Source organism: Bubalus bubalis, chromosome 23 (assembly GCF_019923935.1).
Source record: "Bubalus bubalis isolate 160015118507 breed Murrah chromosome 23, NDDB_SH_1, whole genome shotgun sequence".
Lineage (NCBI taxonomy): Eukaryota > Metazoa > Chordata > Mammalia > Artiodactyla > Bovidae > Bubalus > Bubalus bubalis.
Genome location: NC_059179.1, coordinates 20,988,562 through 21,000,962, shown reverse-complemented (window position 1 = coordinate 21,000,962; position 12,401 = coordinate 20,988,562). Strand labels below are relative to the sequence as shown.

The 12,401-nt window shown below is 44.7% G+C and overlaps 1 protein-coding gene across 15 annotated transcripts in view; it reads right to left on the bottom strand.

Moving 5' to 3' along the window:
- Positions 1-12,401, bottom strand: part of ABCC2 (ATP binding cassette subfamily C member 2) — a 79,609-nt gene that overhangs the window by 24,618 nt on the left and 42,590 nt on the right. For all 15 annotated transcript variants that reach the window (XM_044934901.2, XM_044934897.1, XM_044934899.1 and 12 more), the window contains 6 exons: positions 11,125-11,262; positions 10,470-10,616; positions 7,922-8,006; positions 7,141-7,207; positions 5,576-5,702; positions 454-630 (listed from right to left, as the gene is read on the bottom strand). In XM_044934901.2, the coding sequence (XP_044790836.2) occupies positions 454-630; positions 5,576-5,702; positions 7,141-7,207; positions 7,922-8,006; positions 10,470-10,616; positions 11,125-11,262 (741 nt within the window). The remainder of the gene's footprint in view (positions 1-453; positions 631-5,575; positions 5,703-7,140; positions 7,208-7,921; positions 8,007-10,469; positions 10,617-11,124; positions 11,263-12,401) is intronic.

The window sequence follows — 12,401 nt, the reverse complement described above, 5'->3', positions numbered from 1 at the left end:
ACTTGTAAACCAATTATACTATATTCATATAATATGAAACGGTCATTAAAAATTAACTTTTAAGAGAGGCATTTGATAATGTATTAGGTTTACTATGTGTTCACTGCAGATTATTAGAACCCTACTCTGGCCCACATTAGTGTACAGAATTAGAGTTCAGACAGCTCCCCCTGTCTGCCTCTGGCCCTCCACCAGAGGTCTACCTCGGGTTAGCCGCTGTTTAGTTAACCAGGTCCTAGGTTCATTATCTTTCCTTTAGATTACACAACTCTTATATTTGCTTTCAGGTACAAAATTTTAAATATTTGCACAACATATTGTGCAAACTCAAGTTTTCTGATGTTTGTTCCAGGCTTGACTACCTAAATTGATCAACTACTTTACTGCCATGGACTTCTTCACCATCCTCGCTCTTTTCCTTCACCCTTCAGGATCCCCTGGTGTCCCAAGTACCTTCTCTCCAATCTCAGCCATGTCTCCTCCAGGCAGCACTTCCAAGTCAGGGAGGAGGGCACAGGCCTCCAGAACTTGCTGGTATTTCTTTTCATCAAACTCTGATCCAAAAAGGATGTTTTCTTTTATGGTGCCATTCTGGATCCAGGACTGCTGCGGGACATAGGCTACAGAGCCCTGGATGGGAAGGATTAGACCACATGACTGCTCTGTACCTCTGGAAATGCAGGGTTGAAGGAGATGGTGGTGGAGGTGGAAGGAACAAATGGAACGTAACTTTGGAAAAATGTCAGGCTGACTGGACAACTGATCTTTATAAAGGTACATGTATTTATTGCACCAACTAGGGAGACAAATTCAATGCCCCATGCATCATTTAAAGTCTCCTTTTTGGACTATCACTCTCTAGCCATGATCTGAAAGCTAAAGGATGAACGCACATGCCGCTTCTAGAACAGGGTTTTAGACCCTGGTGAGTTTACTAGGACCAACAGAGGGCCAGCACTGACAGGGGAAACCAGATAGATGACATCTTAGAAAGTAAGAACTCAGAGATGGAAATTTGGGCACCAGGCTGATGCATGAATATGATCATGTCAAAAGAAAGATAGAGGGTAAATGCCCTCGGGTTTGAGGACAAACCTGGATATGAATTAGCAGGGGAAAAATGCCCTGAAAGGAGTTAGGAGACAGAGGTAAATCTGTAGAGTCTGATCTGCTATGCTGCATGTTTATTTAATGTAAACTATCTCATTTAATTCAGTTCAGTTCAGTCGCTCAGTCGTGTCCAACTCTGCGACCCCATTAATTGCAGCACACCAGGGCTCCCTGTCCATCACCAACTCCTGGAGTTCACTGAGACCCACGTCCATCGAGTCAGGATGCCACCCAGCCATCTCATCCTCTGTCGTCCCCTTCTCCTCCTGCCCCCAATCCCTCCCAGCATCAGGGTCTTTTCTAATGAGTCAACTCTGCATGAGGTGGCCAAAGTACTGGAGTTTCAGTTTTAGCATTATTCCTTCCAAAGAAATCCCAGGGCTGATCTCCTTCAGAATGGACTGGTTGGATCTCCTCACAGTCCAAGGGACTCACAAGAGTCTTCTCCAGCACCACAGTTCAAAAGCATCAATTTTTTTGGCGTTCAGCTTTCTTCACAGTCCAACTCTCACATCCATACATGACCACTGGAAAAACCATAGCCTTGACTAGACGGACCTTTGTTGGCACAGTAATGTCTCTGCTTTTCAATATGCTATCTAGGTTGGTCATAACTTTTCTTCCAAGGAGTAAGCATCTTTTAATTTCATGGCTGCAATCACCATCTGCAGTGATTTTGAGCCCCAGAAAATTAAGGCTGACACTGTTTCCATGGTTTCCCCATCTATTTCCCATGAAGTGATGGGAACAGATGCCATGATCTTAGTTTTCTGAATGTTGAGCTTTAAGCCAACTTTTTCTCTCTCCTCTTTCACTTTCATCAAGAGGCTTTTAGCTCCTCTTCACTTTATGCCATAAGAGTGGTATCATGTGCATATCTGAGGTTATTGATATTTCTCCTGGCAATCTTGATTCCGGCTTGTGCTTCTTCCAGCTCAGCATTTCTCATGATGTACTCTTCATATAAGTTAAATAAGCAGGGTGACAATATATGGCCTTGACGAACTCCTTTTCCTATTTGGAACCAGTCTGTTGTTCCATGTCCAGTTCTAACTGTTGCTTCCTGACCTGCATACAGGTTTCTCATGAGGCAGGTCAGCTGGTCTGGTATTCCCATCTCTTTCAGAATTTTCCAAAGTATATTGTGACCCACACAGTCAAAGGCTTTGGCATAGTCAATAAAGCAGAAATAGATGTTTTTCTGGAACTCTCTTGCTTTTTCCATGATCTAGTGGATGTTGGCAATTTGATCTCTGGTTCCTCTGCCTTTCCTAAAACCAGCTTGAACATCTGGAAGTTCATGGTTCATGTGTTGCTGAAGCCTGGCTTGGAGAATTTTGAGCATTACTTTACTAGCATGTGAGATGAGTACAATTATGCGGTAGTTTGAGCATTCCTTGGCATTGCCTTTCTTTGGGATTGGAATGAAAACTGACCTTTTCCAGTCCTGTGGCCACTGCTGAGTTTTCCAAAATTGCTGGCAGCACTTTCACAGCATGATCCTTCAGAATTTGGAATAGCTCAACTGGAATTCCATCACTTCCACTAGCTTTGTTCGTAGAGATGCTTTCTAAGGCCCCACTTGACTTCACATTCCCGGATGTCTGGCTCTAGGTGAGTGATCACACCATTGTGATTATCTTCTGTGTATTCTTGACATCTCTTCTTAATATCTTTTGCTTCTGTTAAGTCCATACCATTTCTGTCCTTTATCAAGCCGATCTTTGCATGAAATGTTCCCTTGGTATCTCTAATTTTCTTGAAGAGATCTCTAGTCTTTCCCATTCTGTTGTTTTCCTCTATTTCTTTGCATTGATTGCTGAGGAAGGCTTTCTTATCTCTCCTTGCTATTCTTTGGAACTCTGCATTCAAATGAGTATATCTTTCCTTTTCACCTTTGTTTTTCGCTTCTCTTTTCACAGGTATTTGTAAGGCCTCCCCAGACAGCCATTTTTCTTTTTTGCATTTCTTTTCCATGGGGATGGTCTTGATCCCTGTTTCCTGTACAATGAACCTCCGTCCATAGTTCATCAGGCACGCTATCAGATCTAGCCCCTTAAATCTATTTCTCACTTCCACTGAATAATCATAAGGGATTTGATTTAGGTCATACCTGAATGGTCTAGTGGTTTTCCCTACTTTGTTCAATTTAAGTCTGAATTTGGCAATAAGGAGTTCATGATCTGAGCCACAGTCAGCTCCCAGTCTTGTTTTTGCTGACTATATAGAGCTTCTCCATCTTTGGCTGCAAAGAATATAATCAATCTGATTTCAGTGTTGACCATCTGGTAATGTAGAGTCTTCTCTTGTGTTGTTGGAAGAGGGTGTTTGCTATGACCAGTGTGTTCTCTTGGCAAAACTCTATTAGCCTTTGCCCTGCTTCATTCCATACTCCAAGGCCAAATTTGCCTGTTACTCCAGGTGTTTCTTGACTTCCTACTTTGCATTCCAGTCCCCTATAATGAAAATGACATCTTTTTTGGGTGTTAGTTCTAAAAGCTCTTGTAGGTCTTCACAGAACCGTTCAACTTCAGCTTCTTCAGCATTACTGTTTGCGGCATCAGATCAGATCAGATCAGATCAGTTGCTCAGTCGTGTCCAACTCTTTGCGACCCCATGAATCGCAGCATACCAGGCCTCCCTGTCCATCACCAACTCCTGGAGTTCACTCAGACTCACGTCCATCGAGTCAGTGATGCCATCCAGCCATCTCATCCTCTGTCGTCCCCTTCTCCTCCTGGCCACAATCCCTCCCAGCATCAGAGTCTTTTCCAATGAGTCAACTCTTCACATGAGGTGGCCAAAGGACTGGAGTTTCAGTTTTAGCATCATTCCTTCCAAAGAAATCCCAGGGCTGATCTCCTTCAGAATGGACTGGTTGGATCTTCTTGCAGTCCAACGGACTCTCACGAGTCTTCTCCAACACCACAGTTCAAAAGCATCAATTCTTCGGCACTCAGCTTTCTTCACAGTCCAACTCTCACATCCATACATAACCACAGGAAAAACCATAGCCTTGACTAGACGAACCTTTGTTGGCAAAGTAATGTCTCTGCTTTTGAATATGCTATCTAGGTTGGTCATAACTTTCCTTCCAAGGAGTAAGCGTCTTTTAATTTCATGGCCGCAGTCACCATCTGCAGTGACTTGGATTACTGTGATATTGAATGGTTTGCCTTGGAAACGAACAGAGATCGTTCTGTTGTTTTTGAGATTGCATCCAAGTACTGCATTTCGGATTCTTTTGTTGACCATGATGGCTGACTCCATTTCTTCTAAGGGATTCCTGTCCACAGTAGTAGATATAATGGTCATCTGAGTTAAATTCACCCATTCCAGTTCATTTTAGTTCACCGATTCCTAGAATGTCGACATTCACTCTTGCCATCTGTTTGACCACTTCCAATTTGTCTTGATTCATGGACCTAACATTCCAGGTTCCTATGTAATATTGCTGTTTACAGCATCGGACCTTGCTTCTATCACCAGTCACATCCACAACTGGCTATTGTTTTTGCTTTGGCTTGTTCCCTTCATTCTTTCTGGAGTTATTTCTCCACTGGTCTCCTGTAGCATTCATGAACTGTATGAAAACTATCTCATTAATGATCAGTAAATCAGGGAATAAATGTCAGTACAACGTGGAAGAAGTATTGGCTCTTAAAAATTTTCCAGGCATGCCAATGTTAAGTAATCAGGGGCATATTTTCTTATAATGAAGAAGAAAGGCTTAGCAATATATGAAGATCTTAAGAAGAAAAGCTAAAAATCTACAGACATGCCTCTTTTGGGTGCAAATAGTGGCTGGTGAAATGATTCCAAGTACCTATGATTTTCCCCAAATTTAGCTCTCTGGTAAAGCTAAGAGTGCTGATGGAGATGCCATGAAAACATTTCCTCTCTGTTAAAGTGCCCTCCAACACCCAGCTCTCAAAGGAAGAGGTGCGAGGCCCAGAACTAATTGTGAAGCTGCGTACAACAGTCAGTGGAGATTTTACAATGCTACTGTTTTTATTGTTATTGCTCTTATTGTTTTTGTTGGTAGCCTGGCTACATATGTTTTTAATGATCTGTTCCAGCTCTTTCCCCCAAGTTTTCTTATTTTTATTGTATAATTTTGTAGATTAGGAGGTTTTCAGAAACATGGATTATAGTAGAATTACCTATACTTTGAAAGAAGACATCTTTCAACAGTTTTCAAACTTCAGCATGCACATGAGAATCACCTGGGGAGCTCATTAAAAATGCAGGTTTTTAGAATCTACTCCAGAATATGATTATATATGTGGAGTAGGGCAAAGAATCTATAGTTTATAAGTCTCCGAGATGTCTCCAAGACCCCACCAACAGCAACCTGATAGGAGCGGTTATCAGATTCTAATTGTCTGTCCCCATGAGAAGGCAGCACTCTTAGTGTTTCCCACATCTGAGCGTCAGAAGTCTTCTCCTTGGCATTCCTTCTCACCTTGACCGTAATGTGCCCGTGGACATTTTCCATTTCTCCCAGCATGGCTGACATCAAGGAAGATTTCCCAGAGCCCACAGTGCCCACCACAGCCACCAGCTGGCCTGGCATAATGTCCAAGTTCACACTGAAAGAGAGAAGTGTACTTGAAGGAAGTGGAGGGTAGACATTCATGCCACTTCTCAGATGCCCAAAGGACTTCTCAGATGCCAAAGGAGATTTTCCTTCAAGATTGGAAAATATATCTTGGATATACAAAGTTTCAAAGTAGTCCTCTAATGTTTTTTTTTTTTCCTCGAAGACTTTAGAGAGTAAGGCTTAATTTTAAGTTGTTTGTGCAAAAAGCCAGTTTCCAATGGAAAAATAATTTCAGAACTATGTGGCACCATTGAACAGGACCCTATTTGTTGAAATCCCAACTCTGCCACAGCTGAGCTGTGTGATCTTAGTCTCACTTCTCCTGGACTCTCAATTTCTAAACTAATGGGGCTGGGACAGAGTAATGCATCCCAAACTCGACTATTCAATGAGAAGAGCAATTCAATAAAATGCTCACTGAGAGCACAGATGTCCTGCCCCCTTCCCTGGAGATTTGGCTGAGCATGGCTGGGTAGGGGCCCACACTGGGCCAGGCTCCGGGAACCTCTCTGTTCTAGGCCTAATATTTGAGTTCCTAGAACATTAGGAACTTATTCTCAGGCTTTCTGAACCTGCCCATCCAGCTAGGCTCCTTCTAGACTTATACTACTAGCAAAGTGGGAGTTACGTCCACTCTCCTTCTGTAAAGTTGAGGCTTTCAGGTTAGGAGGGCTCAGGGCTTCTGGCCTAACTGACATACGCTGAGGCAAGCTCCAGGGTCCATGTTAGAGGATGGAGAAACAAGAGAGAGTGTGGAAAGTGGCAGGAAGACTACTAGGTGTACTCAGTTGTGAAAAAGCCTGGCTGCTCAGGCTCCTGGCGTGCTCTGTGGTGCTGAGCTCATGATGGAGCTGGCGTGCTCACACACGTAGTGTTTATAGAACACATTACATGCAGCAGTGTGGCAAAAAAGTGTTGGCTTAAGGCAGGGGGTGACCTACAGGGCAGAATGTGAGAAGGGGTTATGTAGATGAAAAATTCCAGATCTGAAGTTGATTATAGAAGCAGCTCACATCATCCCCTCTGGGCAAAGAAGGCAGGTCCTTCATGATAACTATTCTTCAGTGAATAAATGAACTTAAATTGAGTTCAGGTTCTCCTGAGTATCCTCTGGCACATCCAGAGACCTAGGCTACCTGCCAGCCTGCACTACCTCCGTCCACAATCTGGAGAACACATGTCTTCACAGGTTCTCAGCTGTACTGTCCCCCAGGAGGAGAGCTGCGGTGGGCGGGGGGAGGAGGGGGGCAGGTGCAGTCACAGCGACTGCAGTCAGTTCATCCCTCCAGGGGCTTAACCTGCGCTAGTATCTAACTGAACATGTGCACAGCTTGTCTCCCCATGTGTTATATTATATGGAATTTCCCTATAACAAGACCAGCAAGGAGAATCTTAAAATACAGCAAGAAGAAAAGGCGGCAACTCACTCTTGGATTGTGACACCCAAATCATGGTCCCAGGTAAATGACGCCTCAGAAAACTGCACAGCTTTATCTGTTGAGAAAAATTCCTGTCTTTAAGTCAGATGTAGGTCCCCGCATGTCTGTCTGTCTTTTCTCAGCCTTCATGTGTTCCTTGTTCCTTCCTCCAGAAGAGCCTGCCTTTGTCTGGTGCTAAATCCTGAGCTGCCAAGAGGCAAATGAAAGCCCCAGGGGTGAGACCAAGCGTCGCCTGCATACGAAGTCCTTTATATACTTAGGAGTCCCAAGCCAGTTGGTAGCTCAGATTCTTGATCTACAGACACTCTGGGTACATTCCCAAGCCCTCTGTTGCCTAGTCTCTTGTATAAATTCCACTTCCATATATAAACCCAGCCACCCCTGCCCTGGATTCCAGAACCACGGCTTGTTCTGGCTACAAATGCCCCTCAATCCTTAAACCTTTGGAACCTGTGTGTTCTTTCACTGCAGCCTCCCTTCCCAATTCCACATACTTGGCTCCATCATGACTTCCGTTTTCAAGATCTTTTGCAGGATTCCCCACTTATTCTCAAAAGAGCTGGCCCAACTTTGCTTGGCAATCTAGCTGACTAAGAAATCTGTTCTAAATGAACGCAAAATTTAAGTAATATCAGTGCAAATATAGATGCAAGATAAGTCCCTTGGCTTTCCCTTTCCTTCAGTTTTCTGCTGCTCTGCCCTTGTATATCAAAGTCCTGGTTGCCAGCACTGTGAATATATATGGGAAGCAACTTCCAAATTCATTTACCAGAATTGCAATCATGTCGAATGGCAGATGTGTCCAAGTCATCCCCTCCCAGGTACTTCTCTAGCCGCTCTGTGGAAACACTGGCCTAGAGGAGGACACAGAGGAACAAAGTTCAATGATGAGCACGAGGAGACCCAGGAGTGTGACTTCGTCATCAGCCTTGGATGTGGAAGCATACAGTCAACCAGTCAACCTGCCAGGCTTCTTGCCCATGATTTGCAATTTACCACAGCTGGAGTCTCTGGCTCCCTACCCATTCCCCAACTCCCTCACCCCTGACTCAGCCACATCTCAGCCCTAGGAGCCACCCTACTCTGAACACAGGAAAATTAAGAGGCTCTATTTTAGCCCCTCAGAAAACTCATTGCGGTGGTGATGGTATGGGTGGGTGGGAGGTTAATTCTACTCTGCTGTCTCCAGGCTTCGGACCTAGGTCCAGAAACGGTCTTCTGCCTCCTTCTAAGATAAAGTTTCTGTCTGATTCTGGTAACTGGGCTCCTGGCATATTCTTCTTTGAGTCCATGTTTTGATGACCCAGGCAGTGTCCTGAATCACTACTGGGACCCTCTGTGGAGGAAGTGGCCATGGAACCATAGTGACCTGGCATATCTCCACTTATGCCAGGCTTAAATTGCAGGTGACCTAAGCACTGGCAGGATGCCCTGTGGTCCCCCTGGAACAGGAGAACTTGGGGGGATTTACAAGGATGTTTCTCACTTCCTCCCTTCCAGGCAGGCTGTCACGAGACAGCTTCTTGTCACGACCTGGGTTCTGAGGAAGTACTGCACTTTGGGGGGCTCCCCCAATGGCTCAGCAGGTAAAGAATCTGCCTGTAATGTAGGAGACACAGGAGATGTGGGTTCGATCCCTGGATCGGGAATATCCCCTGGAGGAGGAAATAGCAACCCGCTCCAATATTCTTGCCTGAAAAATCCCACAGACAGAGGAGCCTGGTGGGCTACAGTTCAAAGACTCACAAAGAGTCGGACATGACTGAGTGGCTAAGCAGGCATTGCACTTTCTGCCTCGCCCCCTCTGTGAAGCACAACTGTGGGCTCTAGAACTGCATGGCTGCGGTGTGGATCAGCTCCTGTAGAGGGCCTCGCTGCCCACTCGCCTGCTCATCTGGCCCCTTTGTTTTGCAGAGACTTGTCACCTTTGTTGATCCTGCTTTTGCTATCTATGTGATAAACCATTTGACTCTAAAAAGAGCATGTTGTTTCTTTCTCAGCCAGATCTACCAGCCTTCTTAACACCCTCCAGGACCAGAAGGGCCCCTCCTAAACCCTGGTTCTTCCTAGGGCCTGAACTCTCTGAAGCCAGTCACCTCTGGATGAACACAGGTCACCACACTTTGTTATCCTGGCTGCCTCGCCAGTCTACCACCTCCCTGGGAACACCCTCCTGAGGTCTGGTACCTGGTCCATCTCAGTGACTGTGCTCAGTTTTCAGGACCCAGACACTCCCTCTGGACCATCTTAAGCCTGCTGCTGCTGCTACTGCTAAGTCACTTCAGTCATCTCCAACTCTGTGTGACCCCATGGACGGCAGCCCTCCAGGCTCCCCCACCCCTGGGATTCTCCAGGCAAGAACACTGGAGTGGGTTGCCATTTCCTTCTCCAATGCATGAAAGTGAAAAGTGAAAGTGAAGTCACTCAGTCATATCTGACTCTGAGAGACCCCATGGACTGCAGCCCACCAGGCTCCTCCGTCCACAGGATTTTCCAGGCAAGAGTACTGGAGTAGGGTGCCATTAAGCCTACTGGATTCCAAACTTAGCTTTCTGACAGCTTGAGGCTCCCAGATTGCATTTGGTTTTATCACTATGTGGCTTCACACAAAGAGAAGTCTTTGGACAAAGGGAAGTCCCCTGATCTAGTGGCTAAGACTCTGCTCCCAGTGCAGGGGATCCAGGTTTGATCCCTGGTCAGGGAACTAGATCCACATGCTGCAACTAAGAGTTAGCATACTGCAACAAAAAACTAAGACTTGGTGTAGCCAATTTTTTTTTTTAATTGAGAGAGAGAAGCCTTTTCTCTCCTTTTGTGCCATATTTCCCTAATGCTTTATAAATACCCTAAGAGTACTGGAAATATATGGAGGAAACTGAACCAAGAAAAGGGCTTAGAAATGTTCCAGGAGCAGAGCTAATCATCATAGTCTCACTAAACACTCTCAAAACCTTGTCTCCCTGTTAGGTGTATGAGATTGGTATGGTTATCCTCAGTTTATAGTCAGAAAAACAGGGGTTCAAAGAACTTACTAAAAGACTTTACTAAATCATGCTGTTGGTCTCCAGAGACCAAACCAATCTCTCTAAGTGAAGGTTCACCAGCAGAATTTGGAAATGAGATAGGACATACCAGTCATTCTGGAATCTAAGGTTTTTAACCAGGGCTAGAAGGAAACAGCAACCCACTCCAGTATTCTTGCCTGGAAAATCCCACTGATAGAGGAGCCTGGTGGGCTACAGTCTATGGGGTCACAAAGAGTCTGACCCAACTGAGCAACTGAACACACTCAGCTGGCAGTGAGAGATCCTACCCACCTGGAGCATGGAGGAGATTAGCATGGGAAGCATGCTCATGGGGAAGCGCAGGATATTGAAGAGGGTGATGGAGGTAAAGGCCTTTTGTGCATCCAGAACATTACTGCTATCCACCAGGACGTAAACAGAAAATGTGATCACAGACACCTGGAAAAGAAGAGCCGTCAGTGATCTGTTCCAAAAGGGATCAAGCAGCCTTGTTCTAAGTACTGTATCAGAGTTGAAGGAGTCTTAGGGAGTATCTCAACCTTTCATGTTACAGAGAAATCTGAGCCCAGAAGAGGAGGAACTAACCTGCCTGAGGTCACAAAGTCAATTAATGGCATTGCTAGGACCAGAGCTTGAGAATCCTGGCTCCTGTGATCAGCATTCCTTCTCCTACAGATGAGAAGCCTTCCCATGCAGCCATGCCTAGGTACCACATTCATGTTGAATCCCCTGTAGTTACTCCAGGCAGCCAGGTAATCAAACTGTTTCTAAGGGTGAAACTAGATCTAGGGGCCGTGAGGTAGGAAGGACAGCATGATGACTTAAGAAGTGGGTCCGAGTTCCTTGGATTTCAGGGTCAGGCCTAGAGGTGCAGGCACCTCTCATCTATCTAAACAGACCTTTCTCTCCAGAAAGCTGACCCTGCCCACTGACTCCTGTCACTCACCAGCACCGGAGTCAAGTATAAGAGAAACATTATTGCAGACTGCAACTGCCCAAATTTCAGCAGGTTCCTGAGCTCTTTCTTCCGAAGGTTGTGGACTTGGTTTTGGAATGAAGGTTCCCAGGCAAAATACTTCAGGATCTAATAATAGAGAAGAGTACAGCTTACACTGTTGCCCCAGTAGGAAATCAGGTGCAACCCCCCACACACAGGTTTTAGGAAACACTCCCCCAAACTGGGGAGGTACAAATTCAGCTTATAAAGGGTGATTACAGAAAGGTAACTGACTCAATGGACATGAATTTGAGCAAACTCCAGGAGATAGTGAAGGACAAGGAAGCCTGGTGTGTTGCAGTTCATGGGGTCACAAAGAGTCAGACATGACCTAGTGACTGAACAACAACAACAGAAAGGCAGCTTGCAGTTGTTGACAACTTAGAAGGTACACAACATTTTATGTACTCTGTCTTACTTAATCCTAAGTGTGACAAACTTTGCCTGGCACTAAAGGGGGTTGCCCAGGACTCGGGGCTTTCAGTGCTAAACCCGGAAAGTTCTGGGCAAACCAAGAAGAAGTAGCTGCTTACTCTTTCAGAATTATTGTATCCATTTTAATAAGGAAACAGGTTGAGAGTGACTAAGTCACTTGCCCAAAGTCACCATCTAATGAGTGGTAAGAGCTAAGACTCAAAATCAGGTCTATCTTCTCATTTTGCCACATTGGCAGTAAGGCATATCAGCGCTCTGTCTGCAGAAATATCAGATGTTCAAAGGGGCTTCTTTTCATTTTCAAGAAGTTTAGGGTAATATTAAAGTCCATTCATTCAGCCAAACTCTGCTCAATGTTATGTGGCAGCCTGGATGGGAGGGAGGTTTGGAGGAGAACAGATACATGTATATATATGTCTGAGTCCCTTCACTTGAAGCTGTCACAACACTGTTAATTGGCTATGCCCTAATACAAAATAAAAAGTAAAAAAAAAAAGTCTATGAATTCAAAAAATGTCTAGATTAAAGAAGAATTTGATGAAATGCATTATTTTGAAAGCTAGTAAATAGAGGACAGAAGTGTGTATTTATCCTACCTGTCCTTTATTTTAGAGTAACCAACTAGTTGATTAAAAATCATTCTTCATTACAGAATTCCCGCTGAGCAATGCCAAAGGAACAAAGGAATTAAAACATCACCCTTTGGCAATGAAATAATAGAACAAGGCAGTGATCAACAGCGGCTGCTAAAACCTTTATGACAGTGGTTTTCAACCTTGGCTGCATATTGG